A 21,434-nucleotide genomic window follows, 5' to 3' on the forward strand; every position below is an offset into this window, starting at 1 on the left:
AGAGATCCTACCCTTCCTTCCCTTTCCCCATATGGGCTCATGTCACAGGACAAATGCCTATGGTGTTGCATACACCAGAATGGGACAGAGTGACTGAGCCCATGCTCACCAGCTCTGCAGAGCAAGTGCTGCTACCCTATCACATCTGGACATGTCAGAGCCACCACCATGGTGCCTTGGAGCTTCTGGATAGAAACCTAGGGGCCCTACAAGCACCAAACCTCTGTTTTAGGTGGTAGTAATCAGAGATCATCAGGGTCTGACAGAACTGAGTGATTTGGCTGTGGTTTTTTCTCTGCATGTGTATACCTCTATGTATTAATTCCTCCTCCTTTACCTACAAGTCACAGAGAAATCTCTCTCAGATTGACTGGTGACATTGTGGAGATAGAAATAGTGAGTAGGAACTGGACTTTCTTTAAATCCATATTAATAAGCTTTTTATGCAGTTGCTATGCCTTCACATACTGCAGCCGTGTTCTCAAATCCAGGGAGATCTTGAGGAGGCAATGGGGAGGCTCAATTTACAGCCTGGGGCACCAAGGGGATCTCATGTCTCTCCTAAAAAGATTCTGGAGTTTATGTCTCCTCACTGGTCTTCTAAGTTATTGATTATTTAGAAACTTCAATCATTTTAAAATAAAAAGTTCAAGCTGTTTTCTGACATTAAACAGTTTCCCATGTGCTTGGTGTTGCTGGGAAAAGAACCCCCACTTTCAACATAAACAACTGCTTTTTTTTTAGGAAAGAGGTCTATCTTTTCTTAAAATACAGTGTAAAACTGTGTATGGAGTAGGGATTTTCTTCTGCCTTTATATCACACCCTTACTGCCTATTAGGCTGACCTCATTTGGTTAGTTCTAAATATAGCACTGCATCTGCCCTTAAATGGGAGTGGAGGGGCAGTAGCCTTTAGAGAGGGGAATTATTTTTGTTTTCCTCAGCCAGAGTTTACTAAACTGGGAAAGGCTGGTCTTCCTCTGTGCTTTGCAATTTTTCTATATCCCTTGGTAAGTCCATTTTTCATCTAAGTTTTTCTTGTTCAGATCAAATGGGAGTGATTGTACGAGGGTGTTAGTTGCTTTTCTGTAAAAAATAAATTACTTTCCTTTGGGAAAACAAGCAATAAGCAAGACACAGATTGATTTATGAAAAGACAAACAAAAAAGTAAAATAGAATTGTTTTATTCTGTGCATAGTCAGCTTGATTTTATTGCGTATTACATTTCCTCTGTTTCTTTCTGCATATAAAGAAGTACATTATACCAATCCATAGCTCTATTGGTATATGTGCTTCTCCAATTGCACATATATTGGCAATGCCATTGTCTTGTGTGCTTATACTGTATAAAGAGACAAAACATGATTTATCTGAAGTATGTGGGTAAATAATTAAGCATAAAATCCTATAGTAGATGGCAAAACTGCCTGAAGAATAGGATGTAGCCAGGACAAAAATTTCTACTTTTATTTTTTGTCTACCATACTTTCAATTACATGTCTTCACAAGGCATATTTCTGGTGTCTGTATTGCTCTAGGCTACGTGATGTGTTCTGTGCCACATGAAAATTCCAGCTAAATACCACTGATAGAGTCTTGGGAAACCATGTTCATGCTCTTGAAACTATGCCTGTGTGTTGATAATACCTGAGAGCCAATGAGAGTATCGTAATGAAGGATAATGAAGGTTGGGATGATGGGAAGTGACTTTCACCATCTCACTGTCTCACATTCCTTGCTGTCCAGCTGAAGGGATGTAATACACTTGCCAAGTGAATGGAAATCTTAAAACTTTATCAGAACATGTTGCAACTCTTTGTGCATTTGGAATGTTAGTTTGGCAATGTTTAAAGTAAATGTGGACAAATTCAGACTCATTTAATTCCCAGTCATGTAAGATCATGAATTCATAGGAAAGTACCTACGTAAGTACCCTCTCTGGGCTCTATGCTGCTTAGCTTGTAACGGATATGGCAAAATAAATCAGATTGCAGGCTTCCAATCCTTTCCATCATGACAGTCATAGAAAAGCCAAAATTACATTTTCTTAGACTCAAACAATGTGGGAACTGGTGCTCCCTTCCACAACAATGACCTTGCTGGAGGGAAGAGTTCCCATGGCTCTGCCTTCTACCTACTTGTGACAGAGCAAAGCTGGTGGTTAACTCCATCAAGGATTGTGTCTATGACCATGGCCATGGCCACCCATGGTATATTCCAAATTGCCTCCACACTAGCTGTTATGGCTAGAGGGTGAAGCAAACCACTCAGGGACTACTACAATGTCAAGGTGTGCATTCTAACTAATCGTACAGGTGTTATAGCCAAACGATTGCATTAAATTGCTTAATCTACCGGTATGTCTTTACAAGCAGAGTCATTTGATGTAGTGAAATATTACAAGTCTACTCATTCAAAACTTATGAAATTATTAATGAAGAATAAGCACATCTGTGATGGCCAGTATTGTCAGCTGTTTGAAAGTGTTGCTGTGCTGGATATTCAGATGACTAGAAATAGATGAGAGGTTTTTTATGTTTAATGAGAAAGTGTATGCACTTCTGGGGATGATTTGAACCAGATTGAACTTGTTGTCCATAAGATTTCTATTTAAAACTTATTTGTGAACCTAGGATAATATTATCCCCATACAAAGGAAGTATGATCAGTAAAACATAAGACCAGCTATGTTGTAGCTAAAGATGTCAGAAAATAAAAGACAAGGAATCTCAAAGCTTGCTGAGTAGTGTCTGGAATTCCACAGAGTTTAAGCAAATGACAATCCCGTATGTTTTTTTTAATTTCAGAAGCATTTGTATTCTGTTGTCAAAAAAGTTAAAACTGAATTCTTATTATGCAGAAGGAAAAAACTCTGCAATGGAAAAGACAGAAGCATCTTAAAATGACAGTAAATTGTGTGGTTTTTTAAGTTCATCCTTTTTCATACACAGAACATAATGTTCTGTGTAAGATCTAAATACACACATGCACACAGAGATAAAAGACTAGAGACACATATTAGCATTTTAAAAGTTTATTACCAAAGTGGAGATGTTACAAGACCCTCTACATCCCATTCTGTTTTAGACTGCAGTGTGTATGAGCTATATAATGATTCATGCTGGTTTTACAAGATTTCCACCAAAGTAAGTTTCCCGGGGGAAAATGTTCTTATGTTATTATCTACTGCAATTTCTAGAGGACTGATATAACCATCTGGAAAAGACCACATGTTTTCTGAGACAATATGGTAATTCTTTAAACTGGTCATTAGAAATAAGTGATGACTAGAAGGTGGTTTGGGGTTTTTTTGTCTTTTTTTTTTTTTTTTTTTTCTTGTATCTTTTATTGTGGTATATAGGTGGTATGGAATTAAATATCTTTTATCAGCTAAATATCATGGGCTTTAATGTACCATGGAAGTATAAGGTGGCAAATTGGAGCTTCCTAAAACCACTTTGAACAATGTGGATAACAACAAGCAGATCTACAGACAGGTAGAGGAAACAATGCCAACGTCATGGGAAAAACAGAACAAACCCTCAAGTCAATACAAATGGTCAAAGATATTTAAGAAAGATGAGATACAGAGGAAGATCAAGAATGAGGATATGCATATAGGAACAGGATGTACTGACCTTTCAGCCAGAATGAGGATAGGCTACGTGAGGGCAGGCAAGAACCTGCAAATCGTTTTTGGCTCTTCTGCAGATGGACAAGGACAGACATAGGCAAAGAAATTGCAGGTTGCATTGACAGGTCAGGCAGAGAAAGTACATGCTGTATGGTGCATTGCTCATGACAGGATCCTTCTGAGTCTGGGAATGCAACTTGTCTATCTATGGTGAGCACAACCATGTTCTTCTTCCCATGGCACTTGTCAATCCCATCCATCAATTCATTTGGTTGTGTGCCTGCTCTCTGAGGCTATGTGAATGATCATGCCAGAATTTACTGCCTGTCCTTTAAATCTTAAATTAACTCACTTATGAGACTAACAATGTCTATATCAGACCCTTGGCTTCTTTGCTCAAGAATGTGGCCCCTTGTCACATGGTCCTAGATTACTGCTTTCTATTCAGACCAGTATTGCTATGGCATGAAACTATGCATATCGTGGCCTGGGAACTCTGCCTTTTACTCATGACCAATTATAAATTGTTATATACATACTACTAAACATGTGGAAATATATATTTGTGTAGAATAATTCAAATAGGCTAATTCACCTCTGGTTTATATCATTAATCCTTAAGGACATTTTAGCTGACTTAATACTTTTGTTTGGGTTTAATAGCCTTCTGACTGGTTTATACAGCACATAGATTAGTGCAGTTTAGGTCCTTCTGATGTCCCCAGTATTTATAGTCATAGAAATAAATAGGAATGATTAAAAAAAGAGGTAGGAGTACAATGGCACTGTGTTCCACCAAAAAAATAAAGGTCAGATGAGAGACCTTTTTTAGGACCGTTTTAGGACCATCTTGTCCTGTGACTCTAGGTCTTTTTCTTGAAATCCAGGGATTTTAATAGAATCTGCATGGATGAAGTTCAAGGGCTGTTGGTGACACACAGGCTGTATATTTCAGCAAGTTCTCTGTAACTCTTGCAGTCATATACTGGTAGAACTTGGTGAATAAAACTTGAGACTTGCTTTTTAATTTGTTACAATTATCCAGAATATTAATTTGTCTTTCTTTTGGCCTATGTATGCTTTTTCTGATTCTTTTGGTTTTGTGCTGAATTTTCAATTGAGTGGGAATTTTCAATTTCCCACTCCCATTTCAACTTCCACCAATGGACTTGCCAGTATAATTAAGTGTCCAGCCACTGCCAGTAATAATATCTTGGTTCACTTACATCGGTAGCTTCAGTAGGTCTAAGCTGTCATCTGCATATCATGTTATCTGTTAGTCGTAGGTTTACTAAACATTAGTATATATTTCAAACATCTCACATAAACGTGTATCAGTGGAAAACTGGGAAAACAGTCAGCACATTGTTCCTAGGAAGACAATAGAAACTTCTCTTATCTTGAAGTCAGGATACCCTACATGATCTGTAAACTGCTGAACCTGGTTTTACACTGCGGCCATGATTTTGCTCTTCAGCTACTTGTCTTTGCAGCACTATTAAGTATTAAATACATACTCTGCAAGCATCATTTTAATTAACAGATGATAATTATTACATTTGGAATTGTTGCCAGGCAGCTCCCCTCTGTGTTAACATAAGGCAAAATGAGTCTGGCTGCTAACAAGCTCAGTTAATTGCTTGTATGGATGCTGGGAGTGGATAGCTATGCTTATTTCTATTCTAAGGGTGTTTGGGTAAATGTGGAAAATATCTGAACCCAAATTTTGAGAAACTCAGGGTGCTGTTTAATAGAAGAAGATATGCTAATTAAAATGTAAGTTTTCCATTTAGTGGAAAAGGCTGAACTGCAAATGACAAAGATGTTTCTTCCTATCTCAAAAATGAAAATAACCCAGACTGTGATCCATCTAGACACATGGGCATTACTCTGCAACCCTTATATGTCAGAACTCAGTGGGAGTTATATACATAGCAACACATAAATTGCATGTTGATAAATTCACAAAATTATTTAACTGGGCCACATGTAAACATGAGTAGCGCTTAACAGCTGAGTCAGCTTAATCTATGGGTTTGCCCTTTGCACCTTCATTTAGGTGAAAAGGCTGCTTAAAAATAGAAAAGAGGGAACATTATACCATCAACTGTCCGGTTAATGTACGAACTAATGGAGAAGTCAAATGTCATACACACAATAGTCACACAGTTAGAGAGCAGGAAGAAAGCCAGTATTTGATGTCTGCAGATATAGCATAATGTCATGTACAGATACCAAAACTAGGAGAAGGCAAGGCTGCTCATGGATCTGCATAACTGTGTTCATGTAACTAAGACAACGTATTGTATGATGAGTTAATAGGTCCACATCAACTCAACATCATTGCATGAGGGCACCTAACCAAGCTAGCATCTCTGCTAGACGGTGGACTATGCTGTACTAACTTGGGTCATGTTAACTTTCTTGTTGCTCTAGAAACGTGGTAATATATTTCTTTAATGTCCTATAGTAATGCTGTAAACCTGTTTTATTTTTGTCTTGCAGTGTCTGGTATTTTGCCTAAAACTCTCATTCCTGAACATGTGACTTGTAATTTTCATATCTCTTGAAAAAGGGTTGAAAAGGTAACTATAGGTTATGCAGAAGATGCAGCTATTAGGTGATAAATTGTAAAAACTCATCTCTTTAGATCTCATGACTTTTTAAAATAAGATATATCTGCAATTAAATATACCTAATGTCTTCTCCTGCAGAGTCCTTTTTCTTGGAAAAGTAAAACTAGCTGATGTGAGAATGTCATGACTTAGGGGCATCTGGCTCCACTTTTGAATACCTGAAACTAACAGTCAGACACAGCTGGAATTTATTGCACTACTTAATCAATAACTAGCATTTGCTTTTGTTGGTAAATTCTATATGCTGGAAATATGGTATTTACAGGTATTTTAGCATGTTTAAATGTTTGATTTCTTAGCCTATGAAACATGGGGCTTTTTTACTTAATTTGGGCTTAATTTTATACAGTTCAGGCAAAATTATCAAACAAACACATAAAATGAAGGGACTTGCTAAACTAAGAATTGCAGACTTTCATTGAATCACCTTACATTCTTCTTTCTAAAAATATGATATGTTGTATAAGAAATCTAGCTCTCATTGTTCAAGAATAAATTGCTGCAATGAAATGTAGAAAAAGATTTCTTCTGCATATACGATCTGGATAGTAGTACAATTAGAAAAAAAGATAACAAGTCACACGTTAAAAATTCATGCAAAAGTCTTGCTAATATCTGTAATTTTTCAACATTTTTATCACTGCTTCCCATTCTCAAATGGGGATTTTGCAAAATGATTTTTCAAAACATGAGATACTAATAAAAATTCCATTATGTGACAGAAAACATGATTGCTTTCAGAATAAGTAATAAACATTTAGAAACCTATTTTCAGCAATATTTTATTAAAGTGCTTTTCACACAGTAAAAAGATTAATGAAACCATAAAAATTACAAAGAATTTGAAAGTTGACAATGATGTAGTGACTGGATTTCTTCAATTTTGAACTAGATCTCATTTTACCAGAAACCACTTTTTCCTGAAACAGTTATTAATTGAATTTTGATGTGGGTATTACCCATTTTTGTTCCCAAAGCACGTATCTCCAGGTATTTGATAGGAAGCAGAACATGACCTAAAACTGGTCAGTACAGGTGCCTTTGTAATTACATAGGAGGAGCTCGAATTGTATCTAAGTGAGTTTATAAGATTTTTATTCAAATCCCTTTGAGCTTTCATTTTATATACATCACGAAGCTGCCTAACTATGGGACTTTTTGTTACAAATGCAGACTTTCGGTGTGGGTCTGAGGATTTCCATCACAGGCAGGTTCTTCTTGGCAGGACCCATGGCTGGGCAGGGCCAGGCTGTAAGAAGCTGGAGACTGACCCTGTTGCAGCGTCACTGTGGCAGGGGCTGACGGCCCTGGGGGGCTGAAATGGGATTCTGGGCTGTGGGCAAGGTGGGGGGAGCCCTGGAGGATGATAGTCAGGGACAGTCAAGTCCACTGTTGCCCCCAGGACCCTGACACCCTCTTAATATGGCCCCTGGAAGAACTAGTGTTGCTTCACTTCCCATGGGTAGCCCTGAGGTGGGTCCCAGGCCATGCTTCTGCCTGTGTCCCAGATTCTGGAGCGGAGCTGACAGGCTGCACCCCACATGGGAGCATAACTACGGGGTGCTCCCCTTACCTTTCAGGAGGAAATTAGAATGTATTGCAGGAATTTGCCTGACTAAAAACTTCAGGATTTGGCCCAAGCTGCTTTATAGACTTTATATTGAGAAATTTCTTCAGTTGTCACTGAAGCGCAGCCATCTCATGGGGAAGCTGTTGCCTGTTCTGTTGCCCCCTGAAATCCCTCACCACTGTTTAGGCTAAGTGACCCAGGATTAAAGAGCCCCACATCCAACTGAGACTGTAAATGGAACTTATTCAGCTGACTGTAGTCACACAAGCTGGCACATACTCAGGACATGGCTGGTAACATTCCCCACTTTTGCAAGAAGTTGTCGTCATGTTTCTAATGAGCACAAAGGGATGTGGGCACCTCTGGGTTCTTTTAAAGCCATGGTTGGGAATTTGCTTAACTCTGTCTCAGTGGGAAATATGCTCTTCCCACGCACACTGTTTCTGGGAGCTCCCTGAATGTTTCTGAGATCCTTCTATCCAAATACCCATCAAACTATGCCATACTTTGGAGGAAGTCTGCAGGAGAGCAACCAGAATGATTGGAGGTCTAGAAAAAATAACCCATGAGAAAAGATTAGATGAGACAGCTTTGTTTAGTTTAAACAAGACAGCTGAAAGAGGATGCAAACAAAATCTTCAACAGGCTGCTTCAAAAGTGGGTGAATACCATCTATTTTTTGTTGTCATGGTGAATTGAACAAGAAACAGTGAGCATAAATTGCAAAAAGGGACAAAGTAAAAGCTTTGAAACACAGAGCTGAAACATCTAAAAATGCTCCAAAATCTGTCAAATTTTCATCCCTGGAAATTTCTATGGAGGTATTAAATGACATCTGCAAAGAAGGGGAAAAATGATGCAGCAAATTCTCTTCTAGCTCTATCATCTATGATTCTACAGCTCACGCTGTGTGGCTGCTAACATACAGCCTGAGGTACCCATGTATATCACTGATGGCTCTATTTGTTATAAAATGATGGAATTTGATACATTTGTACGTGTACACACACATATCCAAAAATATCAGACCTAAGTGTCTGAAATATATGGCTAAATGTGATTTCACTCTCTGCAGGAATTACTAGTTGTAAGAAACTGAAGTATGTCTTCAGTAGTGGTGCCATTTTACCAGAGGAGGCACAAGCACTTTGATCAGTCCTATCGCAACATTCAGACAAGATATATACTTGAGGAATATGCAGCAAGAAAGTAAGTGTCATCTCTTTCACATATGGAGCATAGAGACCTCTCTATTTTGGGTAATCAGTTCTTAGAATCAAGATATTTAGCTTTGTCCTCTGCCCCCCAAAATTTCGATTTATTCAGAATGGTAATTTTCCAGTTCCTTCCATTGGGATGCTCCGTGTCTATAGTCTCCCACCAGCATAGCTAGACTTTCTAGCTATGTTGCAACTCGCCTAGATAGACTTTTTAGCTCAGGATCTGTCCTGTTTACTACCTCCAAGGTGGAAATTCTTCCTTTCAGGCTCTGACTTAAGGAAAATTGCCACAAAATTTATTGTAAATCACAGAAAGAGTTTTTTACTCATTCTTCCATATGACATGAAGATATTCCTTCTCCTGAAGTTAGCTATTCCTAATTATAATTTTTGTCATTCAATTTCTTTTTTTTTAAATTAAATAAAGGTTTAACTCTTGTCATGTGAAATCTCAGAGTTTTAGCCACAGGATACATGTTCTTTGTATCTCAAAGTCTGGAGCTTTGAATATTGGTTGCTTAGGAATCACTGTCCTCCCTACTCAGTAATTAAGATGCCTTGCTAGCCTAGCTAGCCATGTAGCTTGTCCAGCTTCCCTTATGAAAGAGAAGAGTTTATGCAGAGGTTTTGTGAAGTATAGAAAGGCAGGAATATTTAGAAATAGACAATGTTATAGGCATTCTGTGTGATTTGTGTATTAGATAGGCTGGTACCCTTGTGGTTCACTGAAGTGCTATCATAGCACTTGAATGATTGGAAACTGAGATAAGTATAAATTTAATAGAACTGAATGAAATAAAATGTCTAATGATCCCCTGTGACAGATGATGGGCAGTAAGCCCTTGAAGGACAAGTGAAAATCAGCACCCTATGCAGTCTGTGAGGAATGCAAAGTAGGTTTCTCACTGAACAGTGCTCAGTCATGGTATTCAGCTCATCTAAAGTAATTTCTCTGACTTTTGTGAGTTCATGTTTTACCAGAATTGCTGGATTATAACAATGTCTTTTATATTTGAAGGGCTGCTTCCAGACAGGCTGCCTATTATGAATCGTCTGGCTTGGGAAAAACGACATGTAGACTCTGTGCCAGGAGGGCACGCACCTTGGCTCATGAAGCAATGCAAGAATCCAGGAAAAGGTAAAGCTCTGTTGGTCCCATCTGACCTGTGTAGTGGCTCTGGTCCCATTTAGTATTGCTCTTTTGCCAGGGGTCTTTACAGAGTATACAAGACTGGAGGTTTTTTCTGTCACTCTTCTTCACTAAACTATTTTGGCTGAAATACTAAATGACTGAGTGTCACTTTCAATCTCATATTTCAACCCAAAGTTGTTCCCCTAATCCCCACTCTGACCCTTGAAAACAGCTTTAAAACTAAAATAAATTAGAATCTCCCTGGCATCCAGAACTCATTTTTGAACAGATCTACTCCACTATTCCTAAATTTATGATTTGGATCAATTTAAACTTTTTGAGTTCTTTCCTTAATATCAAGAGGACTTACTGTCACGTCTCAGTTACAGCATTGATATGGAGTCCTATAGTAAATGTGCTGATGGCAGTATTCTTGTTTGTTAGTGAATTTGACAGACAAATAATTCTCTATCTACTGTTCAGTGAACTTCATGCAAGCCTTCTCAATTCCTTGATGGCATGTTGGGTTATGCTTTAAGAGACTTGCCATATTCTATAATGATAGCCACGTTAGAAATATCCCATATTCAGCTCCCTTCTTCTTTTGTCCTGTTGGCAAGGCAAAGAGTATAGGCTGCTTACTGAATCAGCAGGAATGCAGGAGCTAGAGCTAGCTCCTCCTAAAAACATTTATGAGGTGTTTTTTTTTTTTTTTTTTTTTAATTCTGAAAAAATCTGTGGAGTTAGATTTTCAGGGAACCACCCACAAATTTCTCAAAATGCTGTCTTTTCCGGTAGTTTCTATAATACTTCCTGCTCACCCTTGCCCAAGGACAGCTTTTTTGCATGCAGCAGTTCATCAAATCCTTGTGAACTCCTTGGTCTGTATCTTTCAGGTGAGGCCAGCTGATACTGCCCTTGGAGCTAGCAGAGCTTCCCAGGTGCTAGAGCCAAGGGCACACCATAAACAAGGCCCAACTCTTATCAGAGTGTGAACAGGCACAGAACATGCCTTCACTCATATTGGTTACTCTTGCCTGATATTTTTTCTTGTCCTACAGGACTCATGAACAAAAGTCTCATGCAAGTGAAGAGAAAAGGATCCGGTTCGCCAGTGAGTTGTCTGCTTTGGAAAAAGAGATTCACACAGCCAGGCACCGTGCTAGAGAACATCTGGATAAACTTGCTATACAAAGGATGGTACGGTGATGAACCTTTTTGTTCCTATCCAAGCAGAATCATAAGACATACTAAAATTTAGGCCTGTGTTTCAAATATAAATAGTGATTTAGCATCTTTTAATTTTGTGTATTCAAGATTAGATCTTTTACCCCGTTTGAGTCTGGTGCTAGATGCTTCTTTTCTTTTCCTGTGTTTAATAGGTAGAAGAAAATATGGCTCTGGAAAGACATGCTATTGAGGAAAGTATAAGTCGAGCTCCTGAAATTCTAGTGCGCCTGAGGTCTCACACTGTCTGGGAAAAGATGTCTGTGAGCCTTTGCTTCACTGTACAAGGATTTCCCACCCCTGTTGTACAATGGTAAGAGACTAGCCTTTCCTAGCCCTCTAAAAATGTTGTTAAGCTTTTTTCATTTGGAAGTTATGGCATAACTGATAAGTGTCACATACATAATGGCTATGTTAAACCCCCTTTATAATCCTCATAGATGTGCTGGATGGTAGCACTTGATACTGTAGTGGAAGGGGTGGGAGGACAGCTTGCTGAATGGCCCTGTGTAGTGTGAGAAGCAAGCTCAAGTGTTTCAGAAGGCAGACTGTGGAAGGCATGCCAGTCTTTCTGGCTGTCGAATTCCCTCACGATGAAGTAGCAAATGGCAAAATACACAGAGCTGACAGGCTACTTGCTAGGCCTGGGTCAACTTGCACAGCACCATTGTTGCTATGGGCTGTATCTATGTTCACTTTGTGTCAGTCTCTCTTGAGGCAACGTCCCTGAAGCTGCCCTTCTCTCCAGCCAAGCACTGTCTTGCGTCTGTGAGAGCCCCAGGCTGAACTGTGAAGATCTAACCCGAGGCACAATCCTGTTACTGCTTCCCTTGTTTGTGCTGAAGTGCTTTGCTGTGATCCAAGACAAAGTTTGCTTCCCATCTTGTGTCAGGGCTAGCAGACTGTAAAGTTCAAGTCACATGCCATCTTCTCTCTACTTCACTGCCAGCTCTTCTGGTTTGGGTGCACATCTTCCACTTTCTTACTGCAGTGATGGTCCCCCTTTGCCTCCATGGCCCAATGTATATCTATCCGTGCATATTGGAAAATACTCTATGCAAGCAGAGACAATTTATAAAGAGCTCAGATGACAGTAAATGATATCTCTATGTAAAAATCTACTAAATTAATGCAGTGCATAGTAGCTGATATTAATGAGTTCAATTTTTTCTTGATTGTCAGGTACAAAAATGAGGAATTGATTACTCCTGCAAGTGTTCCAGCAAAGTACAGCATTGAAAGCAAATATGGAGTACATGTGTTGCATATAAACAGGTAGATTATTCTGGGGAATACAACAGATTTTTCTACTCTACACAAAGTATTTTATATCAAATACAATTAAAAATTTACACAAAGGCTGCAAGAGAGTTGTTAAATTCAGCACACTTCTCTGTTGGTACTCACATTTATGCTAGAGAAGGTTCACTAAGCAGCTGAATATTAAATCATTAAAATGAAATGAAAAATCAGATACTTCTATTATTTAACTCTAGCAATCTACAAGAAGATAGAAAAGAAGAGGTAAGTAGCTGAAAGAATGGTAGTTCTTTTTTTATTAGGATTATATCTTCTCAACTTTCAAAGTGTAAAATTGTCTGTATTTTACGATCTTGCCATGATGAAGCTCTTTAAGGTAAGCAGAAATTTAGGTGATAAGGGCAGGGATACCCAGTCATCAGTATTTGTTTTATTATACGTTAAGTTCTGTTTATTTTTTGACTTCCATTTTTTGTTCTTCAAAAAGTGGGGAAGGATAAATTTATTTTTTTTAAAAAAAGATTCTAATATAAATAATTTTATTTTTTACAACCTTGTGGTATAGAAAATGTCAGGGTAGAACAGCTTCCTAAAATTAATCCTGTGCTGTCCTAAACAATTGAAATATTGTATGTTACATGTGACCTGGTACAAGTGTTTTTAAAAATTATAAAACCCGAAATTAAAATGAAAACATGACTGTGGTATTTAAAAAAGAAAATTAATATCTAGAGCAGAGACACAAAACCCCCCTTTTAATTTCTCAAGAACATGAGCATCAGCTGTGCTGAAACAGCTGGAATATTTGTGGCTAACACTCGGCTAGCCAAACATTTCATCTTCTATCCTGTCCCCATCTGTCAGCAGTGGAAGCAGTCTTGAGCACAGCCTTGTGGCATTGGTGCAGAAAATAAGTGAATCATTCCTTCTGCTTTGGGGAAGGACTACTTGCCTTTGTCATCCTGCAGCAAAGTCCAGCCCAACTGTGCACTTTTTCAGAGCTCAGGATGGGAGAAAGAGATCCCTATACAGAAGCTGGCAGCAAGAATCATTATGTTGTTTCTTCTTAAGGGATGCTTCTCAAGGAGTAGCAGTACTTAGGAGTACTGCTAAGATACTCATAGTCTTCTACCCCCAGGCCATGGATAACTTACTGACTGCTCTCTTTATCTGTAAGATTCTCAACACAGATGATTCTTCTCATCAACATTACTTTTGGACATAAGAGCAGGAGGTTAAAAGATAAAAAGAGGTTGTCCTCTTGCAATCCTCTCCCTTGCAGCAAGGAAAATGGAAAATTATCTCCTTTGTCTGGATGTGTGTGAGTGACAGTCAGGAGATGAAACTTTGGTGACTTCCTGCCGGTGGGTGACTGCAACTGTTTATTTCCCTTGGTTAGTGTCCATGAGCAACTGCTTGGTGAGTCCAGATGCCAGATATGTAGTATGTAGGTTCCTTTTGTGACATTTTAGGAATAAATAGCTTTTGAAGAAATAAGAATCAGTGTTGATGCTGCTTTCTGAGTGTCTGTAACCATCAGGCTGAAGGGTACTAATAGCTTACATCCCCTTGGTGCTTTTTTTCTCTTTCCTGTGCTGGTTATCAGTCACATAGACACCATCTACAATCAGCTTTGGGACTGTTCAAACCCAGCCACATTTATTCAGACATACTACAGAGTCATTCATCGGTACCCACTCAGGTTCCCACATCCACCCATCATCACCCACTCTTTACTAGTCCCAGACCTGTACGTATGCATGCAGGGTCCCTCATGTTCAACCAAGATGCTGTCTTCAGAGACTGTTTCTCTTTCATTTTGTCTGGCAATGTGGTCTTTTTGCCACATAAAGATACCTGGCTACTCTCCCACAGGTTTCCCTTCTCCACTTAAAAGAATACTGGGGGATTGTAGACCCAGACTTATGATTTATTTACCATAGATTTATAGTTTATTAAATTAAATTTTCTAACCTTAAATTTATTTCTTTATATGTTTTATTTCAAATTTTGACCATCAGCCATATTTTCTGTCTCAAAAGACAGAAAATCAACATGCAGGAAATGGAAGAATGTTTTGATAGTGTATTACTAATATTAGGTGTTTCTTGTACTGAAAACAATGGATGTATAGGTAGTGGTTAAAATATATATATATATAATTCATGTTTTTATACAAACATATATCAATTAACTCTGGATATTCCATGAATATCTTTGTGCACATATATTTGTAGTATTATTTTTTTCCAGGAAGTAGAACTGCTGAGATTTTCTACCTATCCACTTCTGTGCTCTTCTCAGCTGTTCATACCAAAGTGCTGAGGTGCATGTCATCTGATCTGCAGCCACTCAGAACAGCCTTGGCATTTCTTGGCTACCTTCCTAGTGCTTCAGTGAAGCTCAGGGAGTGAACTTTTCCTTCTGATGCAAGTGTGATATTTATTCCTACGAGCATTTCTTGATCCCAGTGGAAAAATTCTTGAGGCACCAAAATCAGAATGTCACCTTGTCATCTTAAAGTAGTAATGACACAATTTCATCCCCTCTGTTTGCTGTGTCCCAGGGCCCATAACCTATACAGTAGCCAGATCATTTTCATTTCTCCATCTCTTGTTTTTATGATGCTCTGTGCTCAATTTACCACATTTTCTGCATGCATTCAGCACTGCCATTATCATATAGTGCCTCTTTTTTGCTCCTTTTAGGCTCTTCAGTTGGGAGCTTGAGCTCAAGGTCTCCCTTGAGCAGTAAAGAGGTTTGGAGTTTCATTATATTTTTTTTCACATCTCATAATTATAGGAGAAGAGATATTGCCAGCCTGCACTGGAGCGGTGGGTCATCCCATCTTCCATCTCACTTCTGATAGGTGTTTCAGAGGAGACTGTGAGGAATCCTCTGAGGGAAAGCTACCGGTAGTTGAAGTGATTGATACATGTCTGAGAATGTAAGGGTTTGCTTAAAATGCATTGCTTTGTCCTGCCTACTTTAACTATGGATGGGCACATAACACAAGGAGTTAGAAGTAGTCATGATGAGGATGCCCCATTGCTTTATAGCATAGCTGCAAAATATTTTCTGCCTTAGTATATATCTTAGTAATTAAAACTCAACATTGTGAATTTCTTAGTCACTGCTACTTGTTTAGCAACAGGTTGGGGTTTTTTTGGTGTTTGTTTGGTGTGGGTTTTTTTTTGTTGTGTTTTTTTTTTTTACTATGATGTGAATGGCTATATTACATTTCCTGATATGTTGGTCGGGGCATAGAGGGGCAGCAGTATGCTCCTGACTGGAGATGTTCCTGACCCCTACCCCTCAGCGAGCAGGCAGGTGAGATGATGGGATGCTGGACAGTAGAAGGAGCAGAGAAGGAAGTTTGATTTTCCAGCGCTCTGTCAGTGTGATGTGGCTGCACAGTCTTACCTATAGAAGGCTCAAAGTTTGGCAGTATTTTGTCTTTTATTAGGGCCCTCTCCCTGTTTTGTTAAGTTATCATTTAAGAAGTGCTTGTAATTGCAGCAGAAAAGATTTGCAGTTGCATCAGCAAAAATGTGTAGCAGGGCCAGCAGAGTGCAGTGTAATACCTGCTGCCAGGAGGCAGAGCTAGCTCTGATCAGACACTACACTCAGCACCACCAGCATTGCTTTAAAAAAAAAAAAAAAAAAAAAAAGCTTAAAAATTGAATGAACCTTCTCTGCTAACTATTCTCATTTAACAAATTATGCTGTGCAGTCAGTACAGCGCTATTTTAGTTTGATTAGGCACAAAAGGCTTGAGGTGATTTAATCTGGAGAGCTACAGAACGAGGCCTGCCCTTTCTCCTGCTGTAGATGGAAGCAGAGCAGAGCAGAGGCATTGCGACAAATGCAGTCCTCTGGTGTAGAAGGGAAAGCCCTTGAGCTGTATAGGGTTGATTGGGTGATAAAATGCAGCTCCCAGGGTTTTGCAGGTAGGCAGGACCAGTGAGAGTATAGGCAGCAGGCATGACGTACTTATGGTCTTCTTTCCTTGCTGAAATGCAAACAGCCCCCAAATGAAATGGTCTGTGATCTTCTGACCTGTCAGTCACTGTCCCCTATAAGCTGCAATAGCTGGGAGCTTGAGGAAGTGGCAACCTCATAACAGAGGTTCCTTCTTCAGTAAAAACAAAACCCAACCAAACAAAAAGAATCAGACAGATCCAGTGTGACTGGAGAATCAGCACATGAGATGGTAATCCTGCAGAGTATTTCCACACTTTGAAGTCATATAGCCATAACACTGAAAATTTTGTCATTTGGATTCAAAAGAGGCAATTTTAACTCTATAATTCACTATGTTCTGCTTCCTGTTCCTGACATGTACTGAGCTGTGTTCCAATTCAGGCAAAAATGTTATTTCACTCTTAACTTCCGTGTTTAAATCTGCACTAGGCAGATGGATGAATATATACATTTTAAACAGATATATCCACCTGGGGAATATTCCCCACACAAACATTAGCACTTCAGAACCTCATGTGGATTCAGGGCAATTTAATTTTCACAAAAAGTATTAGTACCTTGGGACAGATACATCTCCGCACTCACACTTCATGCTATCTAAATGTACTCTATGCATATTTTATCTGACCTTTGTAAAGGTTGGAAAAAACATTCTCCATTGTGATGCAAGAATAACTGTTGGAGAGACCACACCTTGCTTCCTGGGTACTTCAAATACCGTTCCTAACTGGTCTTGCCTCAATGTACTTTACAGTGCAGTATAGGAAGTGTAGGGTTTTTAGCGTACAAGGAAGTAGATAGTTTCCAGGATAATCCTCAGTCCGAGCATTATCTAGCACAAAATGAGAGTCAGGACCTTATGTGACTTGCCATCCTGTCCAACTTTCTTCAGAGTGGGTATTAAACAATGACCCCATACTCTTACAATATCAGATTTGAAGGTATTCCACTGAGTACTAACCTATCTAAGATGGTTTGATTTATCTCTTGGAGAGTCAGGTTAGAGATCATAGCAGGGAATTGTGAAATGCTTTCGAAACAGTGACCTCCGGAATATGGGTAGAGTTGTTAGGACTTCTTAAATAGCAGGAAGTGCTTGGCCTGCGGAATTGTTACCTGTATGTTCATAATAAGTGTAAGCACCTTGTTCCTCTTCATAAAACCAAAGGATGTTGTAAGAGTGTGGTCAGTCATTTGGTCAGTAACTTCTTTCTTTTGTTCTCCCTGAGAAAACTAATTATCATTCTATTACTAACTTTGTCAAATAGTTGCTTCCAGACACTGAACTTCTTGGGCTAAAGAAACAACCATTTTATGAATCTCCTGTCTGTTCTAGAGAATTCTAGGATCATATTCTGTTTTCTCTACCTTGGAGGCCATCACAAACAGAAAAATCTCATCAAGAGATGTATTTTGCTGTTCCTTATGAGAGCAAACATATGCAGAGGGGCTTGAGATGAGCGCAGATATATGTCCATTTGAAAAGTTAATCAGATACCTGCTATTCTGCTTTTTCATTTTAGATAGACAACTTTGCAGTTCTTACATCTCTAAACTTCTGATGCTTTGAGTGGTGTAGCATAGACTAGGCCTTCACTTTTCTTCAGAATACACATTTCTATAGTTTCTGGATCATTTTTACACCACCTTGTAGTTAATGATAAATCACTCTTTAGATCCTGAATCCTGTGTAATTTTTAGAGAAATTAGTTCCTATTGATTATTTTATCTGTTGTTTTGCTGGAAAATGAAGCCAACACTGAGAGCAGATGATTATTCTTATTGTCAACCCTCTGTAACAACAATGAAATTTAAAGAGCAGTTAAGTTGGGTTTGAAAGAAGCAAAGCAGCCTGAAGTAATACTTTGTTTATGTGAGGGAATGGCCTAATACAGCAATGGTAGAGTAGTGTGCATCACTCAGTTATGATATGGGTGCTACCTAAATCATGTCAAGCCCAGGGATGGATCAACACCTCATCAGCAAACACAGCATGGCTCCTCCAGCACATGCCCTGACAGATGTAAGTGTGCACCATCCTCCTGGAGGATCTCGCTCACTCAGGAGAAGCTTGGACATGTAGGTGGTAGGAAGACACTGTGCACTTCCACAGGTCTTTGGGCAGGATGGTGAGTGGCCTAGACCGGGCTGGAGGGCAGGAAGCCTTTATAAGGCAGGTAGCTGGGGACAAGGCCTGCAGGGTACACTATGGCACCAGTGCCTAGGAATTACACTCCTGGGTTCTGCCTGACATGGTGAAATAAAGACATCCTTTGCCACAGTGGCCTCCTGGCATGGTATGGACTAATTCTGTCCTTCAGGACAGGGCTGTCAGGACATCCAGACTGTTTTCTGGAAATGGTCCCTTACTATCTCCTGAGCTGTGTCTGGGAATACTTTTGGTAAGCTGGTGCACACCAAGCTGTGCCAAGGGCTGTTCTAAAACATCAGCACTAGGGTGATCACAATCCTGTTTCTGGGGACAAATGATCTAACACTGTTTAATTTACTAATATGTAATATAGAGTATTAAATATACTATATACTATGTACTATTTACTCTATACTATATACTCTCTATATATTTCCTTAAAGCAAGGATGTAGTGCAGAGTGACGAGAACACCTCACAGTTCCAGTACAGTTAATTCTGCAATGCCACTTCTTGTAAGAAAGTTTTGAGATGCCTCATTTGTTTTTTCACTATAACAGGGCACTGTACTTGGCTGTGATAAATGTATGAACTCTGTACATTTTAGTATAGAGACATTATAGCATGAGTTAGGAAAAAAAGCTTGTACTGCAGTTTTACCTTGCTTTTCTCATTTATCACCCAATTAAACAGCGTGAAACTGGGATAGTAAAAAATTGTTCTTCTTCTAAGAAGTTAGTGCAAAGGAATGTTGTCAAGTCTGACAGCTTTCAAGCATGTTCAGAATCAGTTAAGCTTTATATAAATCTGTGGACAGGTATTGGCATTTTTTAAATCCTTCTGAAAACCAAAACCCAATATTGAATAATATCGAGCCTAGTATTCCAATTCTTTTAAATTGTTTTTCAGACTTTGCCTGTCCAGATTGTAACAGGGTGCTCAAGAGCTCCATACCCAACTGCAGGCTTTTTGGTTAAATGGCCTAATCTTAGGGCTCTGTCTTTGATAATTAATTGTATGACAAACTTTGTCTTTTTACTGATTTATTTTGTGAAATGTGTGGCTGAAGAGTTGCCTCCAGGAGGAGCTGTTAGTCTTGTACATTTAGAGAGGTAAATCTCAATTTAATAGAGCTTTCATCAAGTTGTGTTTTAGACATCACAGTACAGATAGTATCAATTTTGTGGTATGACACTGTCCAGAATATATGCAAGAGCTGAAAAATAGGTGTCTGATGTGCCTGTCACAGGTGCTGCATACCCCCAAACTGGCATCTTGTTATGCAATTTACATCAAACACTTTTACATATTCTTTCTTTTCCCACACCTGGGATATATGCCCTCTTAGAAGACAAGTGCAACCAGAATTTCATCCCTTTCATCTGGTAGTTACCAAGAAGATACAAATTTGTTCTTCTGAGAGAAAACTAAGTTCATGCATGCAGAACATTTTATCTCATCACTGGAAATTTCTGAGTGTCCTCCATTAAATGCACTACTAAATAACCTACACAGAAGCAGGATTTAAATGTGTGTCTTTCAGACAGTGCTCTGATTAACTGATGGCTCAACCTAATAGAAATTCCAAGAAATAAAACAAATCAACAATTTTGTTTGACAAACATATTGTAGAATACTTGACTATTGGAAAAGTTCGAGAAAAAATATTGAATTAGACTAAATAAAAAGTTTTGCTCATTCCAAACCAAATGTTTTATTTCATATTAGAATATTTAGTATGTTTCTGAAACCAAAGCAGAAGTAAATTCTGAAATAATGTTTTAAAATTCAAATAATTCTGAAATGTAAAAATGAAATACTCTACTGTTTTCAAAATTGTTTCTTCATCTAGACTAAATTCTTTCAGCAAAATTGAAGAGATCTCATTCTACCCAAATCTGCATTTTACCAAAAACTAGTCCAAAATATTTTAATCTTTTTCTAGTCAGTAGACACTTTCATTTATATTTATTAGAAATATAGCAGATAAGTTTATTTCAACTGTAAATTTGAGTAATTGCACCGGACATATATATTTGCACATACTTTAGTTTCCTTTACTTCAATTTTATGTCAGTAGTTCTTCTGACTACCCTATTTTAAATAAGAACTGGGACATCAAAGTTTGTACCTATATCTTGACATCTGACCATATATCTGCTAATGTAACTTCCTCTTCAAGGAAGGACGCAGTAAGTGAGACAATCCATCCCTGGGTCCTATTTTACATGAAGTAACTATGTTTTTCTTTATTTTTTGTTATATTATCCTTGCATAATAAATATCTCTTCTCAGTAAAAATACATCAAGCCAAGACATTTATGCCCATAAACAATTTTGGTCAGTTTCCCTGGTTTTGTATCATTTACTCTGGACTGCCTAAGATATATGAAAGAGGCAAAAAATGCCAGTATTTGCCTGCTGGGAATAACCATAGAAGAAGGAATTTCAGCAAGTATCACATGTGCTTTTCTTCCATGTCTCTTAAAATACGTGACAGAAGGGCAAGACAGATTAAGGAAGAAGGTTACATACAGAAAGAGAATATCCAGACTGGCATCCTCCAGCTATCTCCTTTTGATCATTCTCTAAAGGTCATTTCAGTTTGCTCAAGTTAAT

General features: G+C 38.6%; 1 protein-coding gene across 2 annotated transcripts in view; it reads left to right on the top strand.

The window, feature by feature from the left end:
- Positions 1-905: 905 nt before the first annotated feature.
- The window catches only part of MYOM2 (myomesin 2), an 81,140-nt gene continuing 60,611 nt past the window's right edge, over positions 906-21,434 (top strand). For both annotated transcript variants that reach the window (XM_074861692.1, XM_074861693.1), the window contains exons 1-6: positions 906-1,010; positions 8,917-9,050; positions 10,080-10,199; positions 11,255-11,393; positions 11,576-11,733; positions 12,603-12,695. In XM_074861692.1, the coding sequence (XP_074717793.1) occupies positions 8,944-9,050; positions 10,080-10,199; positions 11,255-11,393; positions 11,576-11,733; positions 12,603-12,695 (617 nt within the window). In that variant the 5' untranslated portion in view covers positions 906-1,010; positions 8,917-8,943. The remainder of the gene's footprint in view (positions 1,011-8,916; positions 9,051-10,079; positions 10,200-11,254; positions 11,394-11,575; positions 11,734-12,602; positions 12,696-21,434) is intronic.

Source organism: Strix uralensis, chromosome 3 (assembly GCF_047716275.1).
Source record: "Strix uralensis isolate ZFMK-TIS-50842 chromosome 3, bStrUra1, whole genome shotgun sequence".
NCBI classification, from domain to species: domain Eukaryota; kingdom Metazoa; phylum Chordata; class Aves; order Strigiformes; family Strigidae; genus Strix; species Strix uralensis.